At 39.9% G+C, this 23,344-nt stretch overlaps 2 protein-coding genes across 13 annotated transcripts in view; one reads left to right on the top strand and one right to left on the bottom strand.

Moving 5' to 3' along the window:
- The window catches only part of MPHOSPH8 (M-phase phosphoprotein 8), a 36,201-nt gene extending 29,952 nt beyond the window's left edge, over positions 1-6,249 (top strand). For 2 of the 3 annotated variants that reach the window (XM_054824984.1, XM_054824996.1), the window contains one exon: positions 244-6,249. In XM_054824984.1, the coding sequence (XP_054680959.1) occupies positions 244-285 (42 nt within the window). In that variant the 3' untranslated portion in view covers positions 286-6,249. The remainder of the gene's footprint in view (positions 1-243) is intronic. The other variant, XR_008577038.1, reaches the window with a different exon arrangement.
- The window catches only part of PSPC1 (paraspeckle component 1), a 64,516-nt gene continuing 44,775 nt past the window's right edge, over positions 3,604-23,344 (bottom strand). For 2 of the 10 annotated variants that reach the window (XR_008577048.1, XR_008577053.1), the window contains 2 exons: positions 9,192-9,295; positions 4,552-5,032 (listed from right to left, as the gene is read on the bottom strand). Coding sequence is in view for 2 of the 10 variants with exons in the window: in XM_054825039.1 (XP_054681014.1) it covers positions 21,442-21,471 (30 nt within the window). In the remaining 8 variants the exon portion in view is untranslated. The other 8 variants (XR_008577041.1, XR_008577049.1, XM_054825039.1 and 5 more) reach the window with 6 other exon arrangements.

Below are 23,344 nucleotides of genomic sequence, written 5' to 3'. Positions count from 1 at the left end.
TGGGGCTAACTTGTTGAACCACCACCAAATGCAGTAGTGTGTCCTTTTACAAGCCATTCCTATTTCAGCAGAGCTATTACAAACTGATTTTATTGAACACAGATTGTAAATTCCTTTCTCTTTTTTTTTCTTTCTCAGTCACTAGCAGCTGTATGCCTTTTCTCATGCTACTGTATTAGAAGTGTTTAACACAGTAGTTACCTGTGAACAATCCTCGTATGAAACCTTTGTTTGCTTTTACAGGTAAAGCTGCTAATAGGAGCGTATCGAGTGCAGTTGCAGTGACCTCACAGCTGCGAGCATGTTGAGTGGACTGATGCCTTTTTGGATACACTTCTGATTCTTCTGTTCAGAGACTGAGAAAGCAGTTTGGAACTTTTTTTGGCACCGCACTCTTAAGACCGAGTTCCCATCTCACTGTCACTCATTGGCAGTCACGTAGGAAAGCATGTGTTGGAGAGCAGTTTGGTACGCTGCACTGGTGGGACAGGGTTGTCAGCTTTTTTACTTTGTACAGATGTAGATGTAAGTATTTGTGCCAATACATATAATTCTGTTTTTCTTTAACTTGTGGAGTCCAGACTTCATATTTCAGCTTTTCCACAATGTGGAATGGTGCATATAAGAACTATTTAAGATAACTACATGAAATGTCTTTTTTAATAGATCTTTTCCATTTGTAAACTAAAATTTTTTTACTTACTCTAACTGTAACATTTCTACATAAACTGCAGAACTGTCATATTCTTGGAGCTGTGTGCAGAAGTTACACTTTGAAGTCACTGTGTTAGATTTAACTTTGAATTGCTGAGGGCTGTGTTCTGGTCTGAAACTCTTCCTGCTGCTGTCTCCCACTGAGAAAGCAGTTACGCTTAGAGCGAGTGATTCCCTTTGTACAAGTGAACAAACACAGTGAAGGCTGCAGGTATGAACAAAGCTGAACAGGCCCCACTCATAGGGTCGCAGTCAGGTTCCTACTTCTATCAATCAGTGTTGTTTTAAAACTACTTTTGGATTAGAGAAGCAACTGATAGTTTACAGACATCTTAACTTTTAAGTTCTTAGTCAAGCAACATGGGGAAAACAAATACAGGGTGAAAAAAACCCAGAAAACTTATAACTACCTTAAACGTGCAGGCAGTGCTTTCTGTAGACAAGAAGATTCACAGAGGTCTTCAGATGTTCTCAGCCTGACAGATGAGAACATGTGTTGTCCTGTAATTCAGAAATTCAGTTCCTCAGTACAAACAGCTGCTATCTTTTTTTTTATTTTTATTTAAATGACCCACTTTATCAGACGACAACAGTTCTGTAATGGTCCTGTGCTATAAAATACAAATGTAATACTTGTGCATGAAGTATAGAATATTTTTCTTTGTAAATTAAACAACATCTTGAAAAGATATTAAAAAAAAAAACAAAACAAAAAAAACCCCACAAACCAGATTGTGCCTTTGCTGTTCTGGTTGCTACGTGTAGTTTACGTGCCACTATGTGCCTAGATGATTAGCAAAACTATTGTGGATAAATTCATAATGTATTTGATTGCTCACCATCAAAATGGTGCAGCTCTATTAAGTATCCTTTTAAGAACTGTGACTTTTTAATATAAAGTTCAATTAACCAGTTTTTTGATTTTTGGTTCTTGAAAGTTTAAAACTTTATATTTAAGAAATGCCAAATGAGTAAGTAACAAAGCACACTATTTCAATTTTGTGAAATGTCACATTAAGCTATAGAAAACTAGAACAGCAGCACGATGTACAAATACTCATTTCTGGCTGTAGAGTAGTTGCCTGTCTTTTTTGCAAACAGTATTAAGGGGACTTTAACAAGTCTGGGTTTGAACAGACTTGTTCCCTACACCTCTCTGAAATAAGTTATTAGATACCTCATTTTGCAAAGTGTGCACACCTGTAATGCATGAAAAGCACTGCCTGAGGATCAGGTCTGTCACTGCTAGCACCTGGGACTTTGCATAGCTGTATTTCTTTCAGTCACTGTGCACAACCATGGAGGATGAATAAGGAAAGGGGATATTCGTAAGCATTGCCTAATGGTGGAGTGATAGTTTTCATGTACGTGGCTACCCTGTCCTGTTACTCCTGTATTGTACACGTAACAGTGTGGTGCGTGCATGATGAGCTCTGTACAGCACATATGCATCAGTGTCAATGTTTGAGCTGTTCAAGTTGGGGACAAAATGCTTTTGAACAAATGTCCATAGAATATAGATGCTATTTAGAAACTGTTGTACAGTCTTACCTAAAAATGTCAAGTAATGCTCCAGGAGTTGACATAGCAAGTAGTTTGTCAAAGGCTGTTGATTTTGGGGGTTTCTTTTGTTTGGGGTTTTAGTTTCTGGTTTTTTTGTTTGTGGTTTTTTTTTTTTTTTCCTTGAGACATTTAGGAGAGAGGGAGGAAGTTGACAGAACATGGGAATAAAATTTGGGTTCATGATGGTTTTATTAAGGGATGGATTTTGCAGCCATCTTTCTCTTTTGGTTGGTGATATAAACTCAAAACCCCTACTGACGATGCATAAAAGGCATATGAAAAGATGTTTGAAGCTGGTTTTTGTCTGATTTTATTACATGGGTTTTATCCAATTGCTAAGAAAAAGGTCTTGGTGGACAAAGGATGAAGAGAAAGTAGCTGCAATAAAAACCACTTGGTGGAGAAAGACCTTTGAAGTATTTGCAGCTATAAACTGTTACTATAAACTGCAATGGCAATACATTGTTCTGAGACCTTGGATTCATTACCTCACTGCTACATTATCAGCAGTTGTGTTCCTGGCTGAAGGGTGGTGGGGTGATGCAGCTGACTTCATCACAGGTCCTCTGTGCTTTCTGCACCCTTTCAAAAATGAGATGGTTTTTGATCAGTCTGGAGGGAAGCAAGCTGTCTGAATAGATGGAAGAAGAGACAGCAGAGAGCGCAGCTGCCATCTTGGCCAGCTAGGGTTGCTTGAAGTGCCTGGGGGTTTCCTAAAACGTCCTGCTTCTGCTTGCTATAATTCTGTTATTGCTATTTGCCACAGCCAGTGTAAAACCTCTGTCCTTTAGGTCAGTCCTGCAGAGCAGTGGCAGTCTGGGAGCATGGCAGCTGAGACAGCATTGCTACAGGAATGCATTGTGCAGGGTCTTCAGTTTTGCTGGAGTTTCCCTCTGTAACATGGAGCTTCTACAGCAGTTGCACATGATCATCCATATGGGGAGAAAGCTGCTCTCATCCCTGCCACAAACCCCCACAGCCTGAGCCACAGCCTGCACAGGCCATGCTTATGTGCATATTTTTTTGGTTTGTTTAAAGGCTTTACCAAGCCAGTTGAGCCATCCTGACTGGAAAGGTTTGCACAGGAGATGTGCCAGCATTTGAAGTTTGCCTTGCTGTCCTGGATCTGTCAGCTCTACTGTCTTAATATTGGAAGAGTCCATATTTCTATAAACAGGAGGGTGAAGATCCCTAAACCACAAGGGAACTTCACCCCACACAGCCCCCCAGATGGGTCCCCTGCATTCACCCTTCAGAAGGGTGACCAGAAACTCCCCGTGGTTTCACAGTGTGGGGAGACCAATTGAAGTACAGCGAGACAGTACTGGCTTGCACTACTTTTATTAGCAGCATGATACAACACTTAGATACACTGAGAATTACAGGACACTTCTTCATTACTGTGCAGTGCAAAGATGAGCCTGGCTCCATCTTTTCTACCCCCTTCTGTTAACCCAGCTGAAGTGAGATTGCCTACCCCAAGCTCCTGCTTCCAAGACTGAACAGACCCACTGTCCTGTCCCCATGGCTTCTATGCACCAACCTCCTGAGCATCTTGGTGGCCTCCACTGGACTTGTTCCCATGTACAGCTGGTCTTTGGGAGCCCAGAACTGGTCACAGCTCTCCAACTGCAGTCTGGGAAGTGCTGAACAGAGGAACGATTGCTTTCCTCACCCCTGCTCAGGGTGGGGTTGGACACCTTCAGTGTCACTTGTCCCTCAGGATGCCCAGATCAGCTTCTGCAAAGCCTCTTCACAACCGCTCTATGCCCAGGCTGCGCAACATCAAGTCATTCAGTACCCACCGTAGGGCTGTGCATTTGCCTTGGTTGAACTCGGTGAGGTTCCTGTCAGGCCCTCAATTTCATGTTCACTGCCTTGCTGCTTTCAGGAAATGGAAAATAAACATCCTGTTATTCATAGATTAATTTGAAATGGTTTTGATACAAAAAACCTGAAAACTGGTGATACATTACAGTGCAATGTTAAAATGTCATTGCATCAAAATGCATTCTTCATTATTCAATTCATTCATGGTTTTTGGTTTTCATCTTTTTACTGGACTGCATTAAGACAGCAGGTATTTTATCACAACTTCCAACTCAGACTTAACTGCGTGGACAGTGAAATCTTACTGCAGCTTTAATCTCCCCATTGGTTACCCCTTCCTTCCAGTCCTGCTCAGCTGTGAGATGGCTCATACAATTTTCTCTAGGTACCTAACCTTTCTGTGCTCTTTTAAACTCTACTGCAACTTAAACACAATCCACACTGTTGTTTTTTTCTTTAAACCCCACCACTTTACTATCTTGTCACATATCTTAGCGCTTGAAAAATATTTTCTTACTCATTTAAGGGTTTTAAGTCCCAAACCAATCATTTAACCAAGGAGCAGTCTTTTAATATATCATTCACCCTGATTCTTGTGGTAGCACGTACAAACTTTAAACCTTTTATCAACACCATTTCCCAGTACCAGTATTGGAGATCTGGAAAGAAAATCTGCTTCCATACATTTTAGATAAAAAGGGAGTCAAGGCCTCAAGTTACTCACCCAAGTTGGCCACGTAAGCTTTACTATGACATGCTCAACTTTGCTTAACAGCGGGTGCTGCCTCCTCTGCCGGGGGCTGAAGAGCCAACATCACAAAAACTTACGTCCTCGTACAAGAAAAGGCACCTTGAACGTGGCAAGCAGATGTCATGTTCAGGCTCTTCCAGTGCGTCTCTTCCAATCCAGGGTGCTGGTGGGACTCTAATGAGCGACAACACAAGTATATTCTCACCCTTGGTAGTCCTTGTAATTCCAACTTGAAGAGCAGCGTTTTGCACATAATCACAGTATAGCAGAAAGCCATCCTCAGTTCTGAGGGCGTACAGCCACCAGCAGTTTGCACTGAAACCTAATGCCAGGGAGAACATTTTCAGGAAATAAGTATGATTCAGGTTAAGGAGTTACAACAGATACTTAAGAGAGAACTGTCTTGAAACCATGCTTTTGTAATCAAAGTACGGCAAACAACAAGGCTCAAATAGCAACTACAGAGCAAAGCATTGGCAAGTACAGTTGGATAAAGAGCTGGGAAACGCTAACGCTTTCCCAGCCAGCCCTTCTGAGAGGTGCCCTGGAATTCTCTACCACTGTGCAGGAGCCCCAGTACCAGGCAGCCTGACAGCACATTTTGATCTCACTGCAAATGAAGTTGGAGCCCAGAACTGCGTACAGATTAATTTCAGTGCTGAAGGGATGCAGTGACACACCAGGGCCAGCTCTCAGCTCTGCAAATGCTGCTGGCAACAAGCTAAGGAAGATCAGACTGAGCAGGTGTAACTTCTTGTGTGACTGATTTGGCTCACTCTCCTCATCTTAAGCAACAGTTAAGCAACAGTTAGCTATCACACACTCTGCCCCAAATACAATGCAATCCACTCACATTTTTATCCAATCTTCCCTCAATTTTTAAAGCAATTTCATTAGGCCACCAGGCTGTGTCAGCCAGGTTCGCACTGCAATCTGAAGTGCACACACACAGACAAATAATGGGGAAAAGAAAAAGGATTTTATCACTCCACTGAGACAAGGAGTCATTATTTAGGCAGTGAAAGAAACATTTGTATCTCTGAGGAACCTCAGCCCCGCTCTTCCCTTAACAGGAAGGAAACTGTAAGTTGAGGACAGGAAAATTCTGAGACGCCTGGGAAGCCTGCCAAAGGCCAAGGCTCCCAAACGGCTCAGTCCACAGGGGCAGTCTGGTACCTAAGGACAAGCAAGACTGAATTCCCAACAGCTACATGGTCAAGACAAAATGTCAGCTGGCTAGAAAAACCTCTTTTGAATAAAACTTTGAAAAAATCAAGTGTTTTTTCTGTTCCTATTACTTTTCTGATAAAGAGCTTTAATTGTATTGCCTTCCTTTGATTTTGAGAGTAAATGCTTGCAGCTGGCTTATTTCCATAGCCTGGTGTATATTACACAGCATTGTGTGATTATTTCTATATTGTATATTATTATGTGATATTGTGATTTTACTACAACTAGAACATAACAAGAACTCCTTAGTAAAGGGCAAGGCAAAACCACAAAACAAGGTGCATATCAGTCTTCCCAGCTCCTGAGCCCCCCCGATATCAAATAGGTAACAGGGTCCCAGTTAGGGACACAAGTTACCTGCACTGGGCCCAACGGGAGGCAGCCGGCTGCCAGCACCTCAAGGGTGCGCGCTCTTGCTGAAAGGGCAACTGGGAGAGGGCAACTGGGGGAAAGCAAATGTCACTCCCATCATCAGGAAGGGCAGGAAGGACAACCCAGGGAACTGCAGGCCCTGGGAAAGGGATGGACCAACTATTCCTGGAAACTATTTTCAGACCAAGAAGGACAAGAAGGTACCTGGCAGTAGTCAGCATGGATTTACAAAAAGGGGGCATTCGCAAATCCTTACAGATCCCAACCCGATAGCCTCCGTGATGATCAGGTCAATGGATCTGGGGAGAGCAGTGGCTGTCGTCTACCTTGACTTCAGGAAGGCCTTTGACACCATCTGCCACAGTATCTCCACTGACAAGCAGATAAAGGCTAGATAAGTGGACAATGCGAGGGACAAACCTGGCCTAACAGCCGGGCCCAGGAGGTTGTGATCAATGGCACGAAGTACAGCTGGAGGCCAGTAAGCAGCAGAGCACCCAGGAATCAGTACTGCGGCCAGTCCTTTTCAACATCTTCATTTAGACCTGGCTGATGGGACAGAGCACATCCTCAGCGAGTCTGCAAGTGATGCAAAGCAGAGAAGAGCTGCTGATACACCAGAGGGTCAATGCAGCCAGCCAGGGGGACCTCGACAGGCCGGAGAAATGGGGCCATGGGATCTTCTCATGAAGTTCAACAGAGGGAAATGCCAAATTCTGCACCTGGGGAGGAATAGTCCCAGGCACCAGGACAGGCTGGAGGCCAACTGCCTGAAAGTAGCTCTGCAGATAAGGACCTGGGGGTCCTGGTGAACACCAAGTCCAAGAACCACCATGAACAAAGAATGTGACCTGGCCACAAAGGCGGCCAATGGCATCCTGCACTGCACTACAAAAAGTTGCCAGCAGATGGAGAGAGATGATCCTTCCCCTCAGCACTGGTGAGACATCTGGAGTGTTGTGTCCTGTGTTGGGCTCCCCAGTACAAGAGACATGGAGTCCAGTGAATGGAAGACAACTGAGGGACTGGAGCATCTTTCATGTTATAAAAGGCTGAAAGAGTGGGGACTGTTCAGCCTGGGGAAGGTGGAGTGAAATCTCATAAATATTTATAAACATCTAACCAGAGGGTATAAAAATGACAGAGCCAGAGTCTTCCCAGTGGTGCCCAGTGACAGGACCAGAGGCAACGGGCACAAACTGACACACGGAAGGTTCCCTCAACATCAGGAAACACATCGTTACTGTGAGGGTGACCAAGCGCTGGCACAGGTAGCCCAGGGAGGTTGTGGAGTCTCTATCTGTGGAGACCAAACCCAAACGGACAGAGTCCTGGGCAACCTCCTCTGCCCGAGATCCTGCTTTGAACAGGGAGTTGGATCACACAATCTCCACAGCACCCTTCCAACCTCAGATATTCTGGGATGCTTTGAAAAGCCTGCCCCAATTGCCGCTCCCGAGGTAGATGGGAGTTAGCACTGCAGGGCTCAGGAGAGAAGAAGTCATGTCCAGAAGTAAGGGTTAACTACCAGACTGTCTGACATACAGCACATTGCTGGGATGACCTGAACACTACGGAGGGGAGCTGGGCCCCAGCCCTTCATCTGAAGCATGCACAGAGAAAATGTTTTCTTTGGAAAAATCCTTTACCAAAGCAGTGCTACCTAAGTGAAAGATGCAACAAGGCATAGCAGGTAGAGAGTAAAAGATAGGAAAAAAAAAAAGGAGATAGAGCTTCTGTGGAGAGCATAATAGGATTCTGCCTGTCTTTGGTAGAAATTTTGAATTATTTCAGTGTTGGGAATCAAAGACCACATAGGCAATTTTTTAGTATTAGTTGTAACTCACGGTACAGTTTGAGATGTGTTACTGCAGAAAGACTTGTCTCCCTTTGCCCTTCCCACACTTTTTACAGAATGACAAAGGACCCCATCATGTTGATACTTCCCATGCAACTCTGAAGTTCTACTGCTTACTTCTCGGGCTTAATTTACCAGCTGACTTGGAAATCAGTAAAAGGACTGCTCTAATTATCGATACATCATATAGACTACTACTACTGTAGAATCATAGAATGGTTTGGCTTGGAAGGGACCTTTGAACATCATCTAGTCCAATCCCCCTGCCACGGGCAGGGACATCTTTTACATGTCATTAATAGCTCGATATATCTTGTTCTTCATACAGCTAGTTCTCTGTTTACTGTCAACACAACTATAGAGACAGCTCTGAGTACATTTACTAAGCCAAAACCAAACAGAGAACTAACCCAAATTCCTTTTGCTTTAGCAGTATAACTTGCACATCTCAGTCAAATCCCATCAGTGTTTCAAATTATTTTTTACTTTGTAAAAGCAACCGATAGTTGAGAATTTCAGAACGACTGACCTAAACTGCATAAACCTTCCTTTAAAACCTTCACATCTGTCAGTCCCACAGAGATGTAGCTCAGACATGACATCAATATGATGTGGCATTGTGGTTTTGGATGGAAGACCCATTCTGGCTAGCCAGATTTTGAGCTGTCTGCATGAGGCTGTGTACATACACTTCAAGTCCTTTAAAAACATGTTAACGTATGACAGGAATTATGCAAGGAATTACATATCTGAAAGCGAGTATTAGTTGAAGTGCAGAAGCAGAATTACTCTACATCAAATTGCAAACGTGAACAAAAAGAGGGCTCCTAATTTCAATAATTGCTGAATAAAGCCAAATATCCTAATACATACCTCGTACTAATACCTGGTTTAGGATTCCCTTTTGTATGCAAAAGATAGCAGAAGGATTCTGCACAAGCCAGTCTTCATCTGCATTTTAAGATTTTAATAGTAACCTAAAAAAATAAAGAGAAAGTAAATAACCGTGACACTTCAAACTAGAAAATTTCAAATACCCATATAAGTATATATAAAAATACCCATATAATACAGAAATAAACTATAATAAAACTTCACATTACCAGAAAAAAAACCCATTTATTCTCTACCCATTCTTACCCCTTAGTTGTTACTACACAGGTTTCTCTAATGATTTTAAATTTAATTTTACTACCTCAACAGTTAAAACCAGCTGTTCCAAGAACATTAACAAGTTCCTAGTTTTTCATACTTCTGCTTGGAGTAGATTAAGTGCTCAGAAGAGCCCCAAGTCATTTCTCTTTGGAGGGTTTTTAAAACACACAAACCACAACACTGCCTCCGTCTAGGCCTGCCAATGCACGTGGCCAAAGTGACGTTTCATCCTTCTGGTATTATTGCCACTACAAGAATTAGGATCCCTGCACACAACACAGTTATTAATGAAACTCGAGAACTGCTCTCACTGCAGCTGTACTGAGGGTGTGCAAGCACAAATACAGTCTCATGCCTGTCCCGCAGCCTGCTCTGGTACAGACATTCAACAGATACTTAAAAGGGGCAAAGCTGTATGTGAAATTAATACAACTGAACTAGAATAAAATGTTGTCCCACTTTATAACCACATCTCAGATCGGAACAGCACACAAGTCTCATTAAAATACATATTAATACTAAAAGCATTAGAAGTTGATGCAAAAGTTTAAGACTTTTGTCATTTTAAAACTTCTGCAACAGATCTGCTTGCATTTGCAGTGAGTGCAGTTGGAAGAACAGCAAGTCAGAGTATAATTTTATTCCTATTACATTTATTAATTCCTAATTAAAATTATTGTAATTATATTCCAAAAGGCCCAAATAATAACTGAAAGTGTTAAAGTATTCCTCCTGAACTCTGTGTGTCTTCTTCCACAGTCCACATGCAAAAATAATTATCCAAAGTGTTTAAAATTCAGCAGCTCCCTGCCCCAGTCATTCAGGCTTCAAACCAGCTCTCACCCATACGTACACACTCGCTCCTCCTCTGCCCCCTATTAAAATCACCTCTTCTCCACAAATACCTCCGATTCAAAGTAACATGCAAGTACTGCACTGTTTGATAGGTTTAACATAATCCATTACTCAGGCTGGGGAAGCAGACATAGAAACACGTTGCAGAGCTAAGAGGCCCTGAAGAAATCTCTGCAGAGAAGACGACTGCCTGGAAAGCCCTCAATCACAGCAGCGCAAGGGATGAAAGCTCTGTATGCTCTCAGATAAAGACTTCTTAAAACAATTTACCAACATCTTGAGGTCCTGTTTGATGATCAGAAAACTTAGCACACCCTGCAAAGTATTTGTTACAGATAAAATTACTTTGGAAAGCCAGAGCCAGGTTACACCTTTCAGGCTAGCTTTGCTTCAGGAATGGCCCCAAAAAGCAATTCAGAGCTGACATATGTCCAAATTACAACACACAACCACAAACATTTACAAGAAAGGTAACATTTACCTCATCAGGTACAGCTGAAAAGTGGCTTGAGGCTAGCAGCTCAGAATAAACATGATTTCAAAAGTGGCACAATTTAACATCTGAGTCCTATTAGAAGTGCTGTTAATTCATCAGTTCTCCCATTTCCTTCATCTTTTCCCCTTCATGGAGCAGCTTGCTATATATCCAATTTCAAAAGTTCTGTTATTTATTCCATAACACAGATGTTCAGCAAGATGGATGCTTCCTTCCTAAAGCACATACAGAATCATAGAATCATTTTGGTTGGAAAGGACCTTTAAGATCATCAAGTCCAACCGTTAACCTAGCACTGCCAAGTCCAACCACTAAACCATGTCCCTAAGCACCACATCTACGCATCTTTTAAATACCTCCAGGGATGGTGACTCCACTGCTTCCCTGGACAGCCTGCTCCAACCCTTGACAACCCTTTCGGTGAAGAAATTTTTCCTAATATCCAAGTATGACCGAGCACAGCCCACTAACCCTTTATAACTAGAGCTCTAATGTTGCAAGTGCTAGTATCATTTAGCAGGTCAAATACAATAATGGCTGTAGCGATGACTGTCAGCCTCAGGGACCAGGCTGGAATTGTCATCTGGACAACTACTAGTGTCCCGGGACATTACCTCCACATGGTGAAACTAACCCAGCTATTGATACATACGTACCCATCTTAAAGAGAAGCTACAATTACAAACCACCGACCTTTCAGTCTGTATTTTAACATTATGGAAAAAAACCGTAACAATTTGGCTTTTCTTCCTTTTTTCCTGTATCCACAAGCAGCAAGGCTAAGACCCCAAAAGGCCTGACACAGCCTCTCCAGCTCCCCTAACAGCCCGTTACCTTCTCCTTCTGGCCACCCAGATTTACCGGAGAGAAAGCAGTGAACCAGATTCTTGGCAACCAGTATTCACTGACAAAATCACAGCCAAATAAATCTGGTATGTTTTTGAAGGCAATCTCTCAAACCAGCCAGTAAGACCGTATGGTAGCATTACAAATTAATCATTTACCGTAACTTACAAAGTGATTATATAGTGTGGGGTTGGGTTTTTTTAAACAGTATGTCTCTGCCTCTGCACTATTTCTTCAGGGTTCTCTCTCTAAAAGAAAACTGAGATCATTCCAACCTCTCTACATAAACCTATGTAAACCCTACTGTTTACGGTTAACGGTAATTACTTTGTTAGACCTGAACATATCCTTACAGTTCATGCTGAAAAAAAGAATTTGTAACAGTAAGCAGGAATACAGCAAATAGTTATTTTCAAAGTAACAGACTCCGAATCATCTTCATTCACACGATACAGCTTTTCTTTAAATTAAAGCTTAAAGTGGGTATGGTGCCAATCAAAATTAATCTGAATTACTCTAAAAGACTAACAGCATGATAAACATGCCTATGCTGAAGAGAACAGATGCATCGCGCACAGACTGAGCGATAACGTGCCTATATCGTCCCATTATCAAGGAAAATTGAAACCCAGCTCCTCAGCACAACCTATCTGAAGGAACACGTTCAGCTTCACAGAGCACTCCTCACTACTGCCTCCCCAATACAGAACTGCCATGAGAGACAAGCTCCAAGCTGTCACAGCACCCCGCCAAGCAGAAACAGTCATGACAACCTGCAACACTGAAGAACGTTGTACATTTACCTTGCACACCGGTGCTATGCAGCTTCACAGGTTTGACTGACAGAACAGGTTGTTTTTTAAATTAATAGGATTTTTCGTGGCTACTGTAACAAAGAGCTTCCCCCCCTACATTTCCCTCCGTTTCCCACTTTATTTTATGTCTGCTTCAAAAATTACCTAGCAAGACAGAACAGCAGCATGGGTAAATTTTGCCTTCCACTGAAGTGGACCGTGCGACATTGTGCACCAGCAGGAATAGGTAAAATTTTGAGAGTAGCAGAGCCACTATCCATCACACAGAAAGGAAGAACTCCAATGTCGGGCTGTTCTCAGGAAAACACACAATCCCTTGTGGCCATTTATTTGGGGTTTCTAAAGGGAACCCAAGATGATCCGCAGAGCTGTGTTCATGTTTGCATTTGCTCAGGTTTACCTATCAAAAGGTAACAGATAACAATGTTGGCTGCTGATATACTAAGAGAAGACACAGTGCTACACATTTTTAAATGGTCAAGCAATCTTTTCCTCCCCATTCTTCTCTTAGTTTTTACTCAGGTCTGGCCAAACCTGCTCACCTTAATCACAAGTGGCCCCTGCTGAGGACAAAAGCATACCTTTACAACAATAAAACCGTCAGAGAGTAAATCAATCGTCACCTGGGCATCACTGCATGGCTGCCAGGGATTACAGCAGACAAACTGCAACATAACCTTTCCCAATTTTATGCTCCCCAAATTCTCTCCGTAAGAGCATATACTTGCGGACAGCTAGAAGCAAATAAGTATTTAAGGGAAAGAGTGAACATTACCAAATTAAGGCTCAAAAGGAAAATTAAGTCCCTAGAAACAAAACTTGACCTGAGCCAGCAAGACGTTCATTTCCTTGACAAGACTATTAAAAACATTTTACATCTATTTCACAATTTTCTATTTATAACATTAGCATCTTACACGGAATGAGGAATGTGAATGTAGCAGTATTCCTCTTCTGGAATCAGATTTCAAGAGAGAAAAACTGGTGGCAGTTACTAGTAGCTAGGTAATAAACCCGTACCAGTGACACTACTACCATCAAGGGACATTTCTTTTTCTGTTTTGCCTGGATCGCAAAACTTTACTCATACGGGAGTTCAACTATTTCTTCAGTATCTGGGGAATGATGAGCACATCTGAAAATATTTAAATGGAAAGGACAAAGATTTCACCTGTACAGCTTTCACAAGGTCTGAATTTGAAGATGCTGAAATTTTTAAGTACTTTGTAAATTGAATAAAAATTGTCCATTTGCGAGTCATTATGTTCCCAGATGTAAAACTGTGCATTTAATACAAAAGGAGGGCCCTTTTTTTTTTTTTTTTTTTTTGGCAAAAAAGACTCACTACAATTTCAAAGAAGTTTGGATTGACCAGCAGAAGGGAATGAAGTCATTACTCAGGCTTCTATTGCACAGTATAATTATTTTTTAATATATTTTATGTATAAATATATACATTTCTGCAAAACTTTGTGAGGCCGTAGTCATACAAAGTCATTGAAATAATCCTACATGAAACAGCAACTCAATCCCGCATTTTTGAACACGGCCCCCTCCTCTCTATCGTTGCCTAACATCCCCATGTCACGTTGGGGAATCAGCAGCACCAGAGCGGCTGGCTAATCAGACAGTGATTTTCGTATTTATCCATTCTACCTGTGTTGTCACTAATGCAGCAGGAACGTCTTCAGATGTCTTCCTACCTTATCATGAACAGCTAAGAAGTACAAAACTGTTGAAGGAGCAAGGGAATAACCTTTAACCCTCATCATCTCTTTCACCTAGAAACGATGACATATAGGTGTGACTTCACCAATCAACAGAGACAAGACCTGAGAGATCAAAAGTATCCAAAACTGTTGCATCACTCAGCACTGAAAGTTAGTTAAAATTTCATAAGCTTGTTTTATGTCAGGTTCTAGAAATTCTGAGTTCAACTATCACAGAAACTTACAGCTTGTTTACATACGGAGTTTGAAACAAATTTAGAAAAGTCTGCTGTGAACTAGATATAGTAAAACTAGTACAGCTAGCACAGAGGTCGGTAGGCTCAGTATTGCTCTACTACTTTAACAGAAGTCAGGATATCTTTGCGCTACGCACTGTGCAAACAAGTTTAGTTATGCAATCAGAGATGAGAGAACCACTAAGAAAGTTTTAGAGACATTTAAATACACAGTTTTATTAATATCAATTTCATTTGATTTCAATATAATTTAAAAAAATGTTTTAAAGTAGCACAAATGTGTATAGGCAAAGCCTAAGAGAGGTTTCTCAGATTTTGGAGTTTTAAGACTACAGAAAATCAGCATAAACTTTGTATTATACAAAAACACATACAGTCGAGATGTGATGACCTCACTAGTTTGAAGATATTTTGGATCTTCCAAAAAGTACACAGGGATCTAGTTTCAAGGGAAACTTCCTAGATTGTTCATAATCCAATCTTCTCCAAATTTAAAACCCCAGCATTCCTAAGGAATTGTGAACCTCACCAATACACAGCACTTTTAGTCCAGAGGTGTTAGCAGCGCTGCTGTACACAACTTCACACCACGCTCCCCATTCCCTCCTGCAGGATTCCTTACCTGTCATTTCTGCAGCAGGTGCCAAGTTAGGCCAGTGTCCTAACCTCCTCTTCCAAATTAAAGAGAGCAGAATTGATTATCTTTGTGGGGCTAAAATCTCTGAAGCTGTAAGTCTGTGCTGGGGGAAAGGGCAGGGCAAGCTGCAGTCACATGGTCCTTATAAAAAGCAACAACTCAAGATTCAAAGAACTTTCATCTTTGAAGTGCCTCATTTGAAAATGTAAAATTTAACAATACTAAGCAATATATACATCTACATTGAAATGAAACCTAGTAAGGAAGCATTCAAACACCTAAGCATGTAGTCCGTTTTTAATGTCAATTCATATAAAGTCAATAAAGTCAAAGCTTTATTTAGAGGACAGAATGACAGAAGGGTTAATGCTGGAAGGGACCTCTGCAGCTCATCAGGTCCAGCCCCCTGCTCAAGCAGGGCCACCTAGCGCTGTCCAGGCAGCGTTGGATATCTCCAAGGATGGAGACTCCACCACCTCCCTCGGCAATCTGTGCCAGCGCTCGGTCCTGCTCACGTTAAAAATGTGTTCCCTGATGTTCAGAGCCTCCTGTGTTTCAGTTTGTGCCCATTGCCTCTAGTCCTGTCAAAAGATCTGGTAATTGATAGTGCAATTCAGTAATTTCCTTCCTATGCTAACTCTGCTGGGTGACAATCTTTATCTCTGATAACTTTATGAGAAATACAGAACACCTTCTTCTAGCTTCCAGCATGATAAAGCCGTATTTGGTAGAAAAAAGAAAATCTTGCATTAGATTTGAAATACACCTGAAATGGAATCTGTATTTCAAAACAAAGACAACAGAACAGCCTTAATAAAGCATTTGCAGGATACCCTGCAGTTTATCGCATACTGCTCCACTGACATAAAGACTTACCTGTTTCCAAAAAAAGCAAAGCAATGTTGAATAAAGGTACCGTTTCTCATGAAAACTTGTGTTTTGTAGAGATGCAGATCTGTTTCAATATGACATAACTAGTCCATGCAACAAACCAAGCCTGTACTTGCCCAGGCTAGGCAGATTACTATTTAGACCTGGGCTGAAAGTTGTGCGTACCACCAAGGAACCTGTGAAAATTTTTGAGGCAGAATACGCAGTGAACTCAACTGCATAAAAGTGAAGAGCAGAGATTCTCTACTTGCTACTGTTGTACAAGCTTCATTTTTTGGCAAGCTGGGACTCAAACTTGGCTTTTTGTCCTCCATTTGCACAATTGGGCATATTGCTGATGCTGCACTCAGATTTATCTCAACTTTCTATTACCATTTTACTTTCCTTGTTTTAGTAGAAGTGGTTACTACCTGCAAGATAAAGTTATTGTTCCTACCCAAAGTGAAATGATTATCAAACATGAAAAAAAAGCATTAAGTCTCAGCTCTCATATGCACAGAGCTACATAAGCACCTGCTAACATGTAATGAAGACAACTGAAAAGCACGGTACTAGGAATAACTACAACTTTGAGTAACAGATTTAACTATCAGGCATCTCAGTGTGTGTTAGCGATATTATTAAAATTAACCCTTCCACCATCTACCTCCCTTAAGACACCCCAGCTGGCTACAACTTTCTTCACTTGCAAACAGAAAGTACAAAGGCCTTAATGATAAAACCAAGTTTACACAGGACTAAACCAAGAGCACATGGTAAGAAACAGGGAACTTCCTTTTGTTGCCATCTTACATACAAAGGCAGTCAGTTGGCATTATATTCGAGACTAAAATATTGCGCATCGAAGAGACTGACTGTTGGCACTATTTTTCATCATGGTTCATCCAAATTTCAAGATACAACCTCATACTATAATTCTCACATTAAAGATACATATTTAAAAATAAGTTATCAAAATTATGACAAATTGGTAAATATCAATACATTAATGAGAAAATGGTTATGAACACAAACTAGAACATACAAGTTTGTTATTTCAGTTACCTGTTTGTGACTTTTGGTGTACACAAGGAAAACACATCCATTCTAACACACTACAAACATCATTTGCCGTCTTGAAACACAAAGTCCACAAAAGCAGCAGCTTCTCCAATGAAGTCCACATTTCAAACCGAAGTTCTGCATACTGACGCATCAATTTCTTGGAAAGGTTTACAGAACATTTACCTGTGATCAAATTCTTCCACTACTTTTTACGGATCATGTTCAAAGAGTTCGCAGTTTGCTCTGTTATGCTCAACCTTGTTGCTTTCTCGTAACTTTATTTCCATCTTACTTAAAAACCTATTTCACTCAACTTTCATTCTCAGCTCTGCAAAATCTCACATCTCATCAGCATCCAATTGCTGAGTATGCTCTGACAGGGTGTATTTATGCATAGATTCTGAGGGATTCTAGTTTACACTACACCATGTAAACTAAAATAAATGCAGATATCCAAATAGTTTAAAGATGAACCTCAGCACCTGGAAGCAGAACCAGACCTTTGCATCTTTATTACAAAATCATCCAACAGATTCCTTTTCTGTAACACACTTTGAATTATCAAAGGAATTTGTGTCATTGACAGTACAAGTGTAACAGGTTTGTATTTCTTGAAAATTTGTATCTAATATTTCTTAAGTCTCTACTCAAGCTTGCTCAATCAATACCTTACTGAGAATGCCACATTTGTATTTCATGAAAGGTAACATTTGGAAGCATGCTGCAATGACTGAAAAGGCATCAACTAAGACAACTGTAGCCAGCAAGAGCAAATGCTGATTGAAGTGCTCCGTGACTACACCACCCTCAACCCCCAACCGGGGTAGCTGCTACTGCGCAGCTGAAATTTGCTAAGCAGAAGAGATGAAGACTTTGAAAAGCATCCTTGTAGCCATAAAGGAACTTCATTAACTGAGGCAGGTGAAGCAACTGCTGAAATAACTGAAGGCACTACCATATTCGAAGTCCTGGGCAGGTTACAGCAGTCATGCAGCTCTACATGTACCCTAACAGCAGACAAGCTACCTCAGGTGCTGACTGTTCAACTACTCGGATTTATCACTGTGGCAAGATACTTATGTTCTTCATAAACTTAAATCTTGATAGTTCTATTCTTGTTTTGTCACGACCAAGGCAATGATGACATTTTCCTGCAAGAAGAACAGGACCAGATTTGGGCAGCGTTTGTTTTTTAAGCAGGAGCTCTCTAAATTCGTGACAGAAGTCCTCTATTGGAAGCATCAGTACATTATACGTATTTGAACTTCAGTCCTTTTCCAGCACAATTTTGTCTTGTATGTTCAGCCTCTCCCTGTGCGTCATTAATAAAGTTCCACCTCTGTTCCTTTAAGGTTATGTAGACAAAAAACTAAAAATATGAGAAAATATAGCCAACTCCCCAATAACATTACTCTTCTCTGCATCTTAATGAAACACAGGCTTTCAGACTTATTTTGTCCATTAAAGCATGTATTTTATTTGCATGTTTACATTGAACTAGTTTCATTTATAGCAGAACTCTGAAACAAAATTTAAGGACTTTAGGTCAAGTTTATCAAGAGTCATATTGGAGGTTTTTAATGGTATGGTAGCTTCCAAACTTTTAGAAGAAACAAACTGAAAGATGAGGTCAAACTGCATCTTCATGCTCTTCCACATTCCTATTTCCCCCATCTGTAAATCCATGAAGAGCACTTTTACTTTTCCATATTAATATTTTTACATGCCTATGAGTCAATAAAGGGTACCTATCTATTTTAAGTTCTCATGTATTGGCACTTAATTATTGTGTATTGATTTACACAAAAGAGAAATTTTAAGATTAAATTAATCCAGAATGAAGTCTTTCCCCTGCCCCAGGAAGAGCCATAAATCCTTTTTAACAAGACAACAGATTAAGAACACATACATGATATTCGTATACTAACAAAGCATGTATGAAGAGGTATATAATGACTTGCCAAATCACATAAAGAACTGGTTTTACTGTGCATCTGACATCTGATTCTTTCTATTAACCCATTTCCATCAAGTTTAGTATTACAACCCCCAAATAAAGCTTTATAGAGCTCATATCTTCCACATTATCCACATAGTTAAAGCCTTTTACAATAAAATAAAACCTGGAATACAGAATAGGGAACAAAGTCCTAAATGGAATAAATAAGGATACCCAGAGCAGGCCAGTGACAGTCTTCAAAGATGAATGATTTGGCCCAATCCTATAGTCAGTACATCACACTACAGCCTCACTTCACTTCTAAAGCTTTACAGAAGCTTGCAGAGTTTTCACCGTAATACTAATGGCAGGTTAGGGTTGAGTCGCAATGTCCTCAATCTCAGACCAGTGAAAGATTTAGAGCTCAAATACTTCATAAATACTTAAGATCTCTAGTAAAATAGTTTTCCCATCTTCTTTAAAGATACACCATTCAGCTTCCTTGACACTGGGCAGAATTTTTTTTTTTTTTTACAATAATATGAAGAAGATTCCACATTACCAGTTTTCCCACCCGAGACCTCAAGAATTAAGCAACACACAATAATCAATCCCTTACCCTTGCCCCCCAAATCTAGATGAACACTTTCAAACCTGCAAGTACTTCTCTGACTACTACAGCAATAAAGGAGAAATGCAAATGTAGTAGCAAGGTTCTGGGCAGAGAATTTTAAAATCAGTATTTATTTCCCAAAAATATCAGTCACCTGGGAAATTCAGGTTTATGGTTAACTGAAAGAAGAAAAAGATACATGAAAGAATTCATTTCGAAGGTAGTAAGAATAATGCTCAAGATCAGCTTTTATGCAACTAGGCTTAAAGGCCCAACGTATCAGTCTTCAGTAATGACCATCACTTGAATTATTCTATTTCTAATATTCACACTACATGCTATCGTCTCCAGTAAAGTACATGTGCCAAATCTAACCAATTCTATTTTTAAGATGCTAACAATGAATTAATAATTATACCTGGATAAATTAAGATGAATTATATTTCTTGTTAAGTCTTTATAACAAACAGTTTTGCACAATGGTCCCAATTTAGAGTAAAAAAAATGCATGCCTGGTAACATAATGCAACTGAAAACAAGAGCATGATTTTTCCACAGACTTGCACTCTTCCCCGCCCCCCAGTGGACTGGCTTACTCTCACCCACTACAATTGTTAAAGTTTCACTTCAAAAATGATGAAACTCAAACTAATTATGTTTTTTATGTTTAATACAACTTGGGGAGTTACAGTACTATTCAGAGCAAACATCATGTCATTTGTGATTAATTTACTGTCTTGTACACATGCTTGTGATTAAAACCAGATGGTCTATGGAAACTAAACTCAGAATTTTTTTATCTTTAATATTAACTCTGAAGTGGGCCGTAAGCAGGAAAAAATCTACATGTAATCATGCATGAAAAGTATACCAAGTAATTTTATTCTCCAGAGCCAGCTGTCATTTTAGAAGCAGTAAGAGGCATCCAGGACTTTTGTTTACTTTCCTAATAAACACATTTTCATGACTTGCTATTTCTCCCCATATGCAATAGAAAAAGCATATTTTGCACAAAACATGCAGAGTGAACACAAAACAGAAAGCAAGTTTAGCAATGAAAAACTCTCCTAAACAAGTTACATAATACCAGACAAATGTTCTAGTACTCCCCCCCCTTCTACAGACATTCACATTCAGCAGTGTGAATAAAATATAAAACTGTACACAAACTGTGATGGAAGAATGATTCTGAACATGCATTAAGTGATATTACAAAAACTACACAAAGCATAACATGGCAATGAAACTGGCACGTATACCAAAATGGTTCTAAAAGCATAGCCATGCCAACTGCTAAGTTGACATAATTTTCACTTTTAAACCAGTAATTCAATATATGACAATTATTTCATACATTTTCTTTCAAAACTCTGAACATTCAGTTTTTGAAATGTCATAATTGCATTCTTCACACACCAAGGCAGAAATTTTATTTGTATTACTTGGCACAGCTCTGGTTCTGCACATGTCACATGTGGAACTGCTACTGATACAATGCTGGAAGTTCTAGAAGCACAATACTCCACACTGGAACAAAACTAAAGATAAACTACTGTTTCATTATTAAAGTTTTCCTTCTGTGCCTTCTGGAAAAGGCTTTTGATTTGAAGTTGATTAAAACTGGAGCTGCAGCTTACCTTTCACATGCTCCGTCCCTTAAAAGTGGAATGCAATATATGGAACAATGAAGTGCTATTGTATCAAAGAATGAAGAATGTTTTAAAAGACAGTATTTCCCATCTTTGCAATTGCAGTTTACATATTTTCTTCAAAGAAAAAGTACATGTGAATAGTCTTTGCTTCTCTAAAGCAACTCTGTATATCATCTTTCCCGGAGAAATCATGAAGAACACTATTTTCCATATTTTACTGGCTTGCATGTAACCTTCTTGGCAACTGCAGAAAGTGAACAGACAGGTCAAGCTCACATATAATTTGACTCAACATTTTAGTGTACATTTTTTCTTCATTACTTGAAATACTTGCCCTCTTGGGCCACCTATCACTAAGAATGTGCTATTCAGACATCTAAAGCCCTCAATGTATTTCTTAATTTGTTCTATGCTACGTATTTCTTACAAGTACTGAAAAGTCATCGACACTCACTTAATGAGAACATATACATACGAGAACTACATTCTCTATGTGGCATGTGGATACAGCACAAACTAACCTAGGTCCGCACAGTAGAAGAGTCTCGCTCTGCTGCCCACTCCTTGCTGTTCTTTCCTTCCCCACCAAAATGAGCGCAATTGATACTTTTCACTGGGTTTCTTTTACCCTGCTCACTGCATGGGCACAGAGATGCAGGGATGGCACAAGCAGGCAGGAAACAGGATCAAGCAGCAAGGAGGGCAAAGGGCTATTCCCATCTGCAGCAACGCATGTAGTGAATTATTTTAAATATGTACACAAAGATTCCAAATTTGCCATTAGCATACAAATATTTAAAACATTTGTAAGCAGCCTGAAAGACCACTTCCAGCTGGCAGTTAGAAGACTGCATTCTACAGTACTGCAATAGCTGGTTTACGCAGGGTTTTTCCTGCAATTTTACACTAGATAAAAATATTTAAAGCTTAGTAATAACACTGCAGAATAAATCCTTTTACAGCAAATAATGAACAGTAACGGAACTTTTAAAAAGGGAAACACATTGAAATGCCCAACACACCAAGAGCAAACAGCTGCAAAAAGAATTACAATAAACCCCTGTGGTTTTTACATCTTTTTAGATTTATTACATTTCCTCTTTCAACTTGCTTAAGTATATGTGGTTATTTAAAAAGGGAAAACCTGTTTTGCTTGGGGTGGGGTTAGGCTTTGGGGTGTTTTGGGGTTTTTTTGGAGGGGTGTTTTCATTGGTGGGGTTTTTTTTCTTTTGAACATTCACTTAGAGTAAAATTACTTTCCATTTCACATAAATAAAAAATTTATTACAGTGAAATTAAAGCAAAAATCTAATGAGAATATCTTAATTCTATCCCATAATTACTAATAAATATTCGCTATTTTATTTTCCTTTACACCATCTTCTATTTGGTGCTTCTCTGGCTATGACACACAGGTGTAAGACTGGAGTCTCACTGGTTTGATGAGAGGGAAACAATCTTAAAATCAGCTGTTTCATACTTACGACAACATGAGGTGTGTACGCTGTATTCAGCCACAAAACTCAAGTCACACAGAACAATTTTCTAACAACAACACAGAAGAAACAGACCCAACTGCAGTGACTCTCCTCTACGTCCCATGAATATTAAAATTTTTAGAAAATTAATTCATTTCAGGATTTCTGATATTCCTTAGCCATCTGCACAACACTAAACTCAAACTTTAAAAAATCCAAGACATTAATGGAACTGGTATTTCCATCTTTTCCATTAAAAATCAGTCAGCTTGTGGTTCTCATGTATAACAAACTTTAAAGTTATTTTTGTGAATCTGCTGTAGATATAAAATTAAACCACATTTCTCCCATTTTTATTATGTTGCTTTATTCCCTCTTCCCCTCATCTTTTTTCAATTTACATACAGGACTCTTCACACTTATTCCTGTTCAAGGGTCTATGCAATTTTTTTTACTGAAAAGTTAAAGGCAAGAACAGTATCTTTATTCTCACTATACTTTTAAGTCAAGCACTTAACTGTATGCAGGACGTTAACAGGTAAATTCCATCAAATTATACAGCTATGCTTTACTCTACAAAAATTAAGATATAAAAGCACACTAGTAAAGCTAGGAACAACAGAAGCTCTAGACAAACCA

This window comes from Grus americana, chromosome 1 (genome assembly GCF_028858705.1).
Source record: "Grus americana isolate bGruAme1 chromosome 1, bGruAme1.mat, whole genome shotgun sequence".
NCBI classification, from domain to species: domain Eukaryota; kingdom Metazoa; phylum Chordata; class Aves; order Gruiformes; family Gruidae; genus Grus; species Grus americana.
This window is presented reverse-complemented; position numbering and strand designations above follow the sequence as displayed.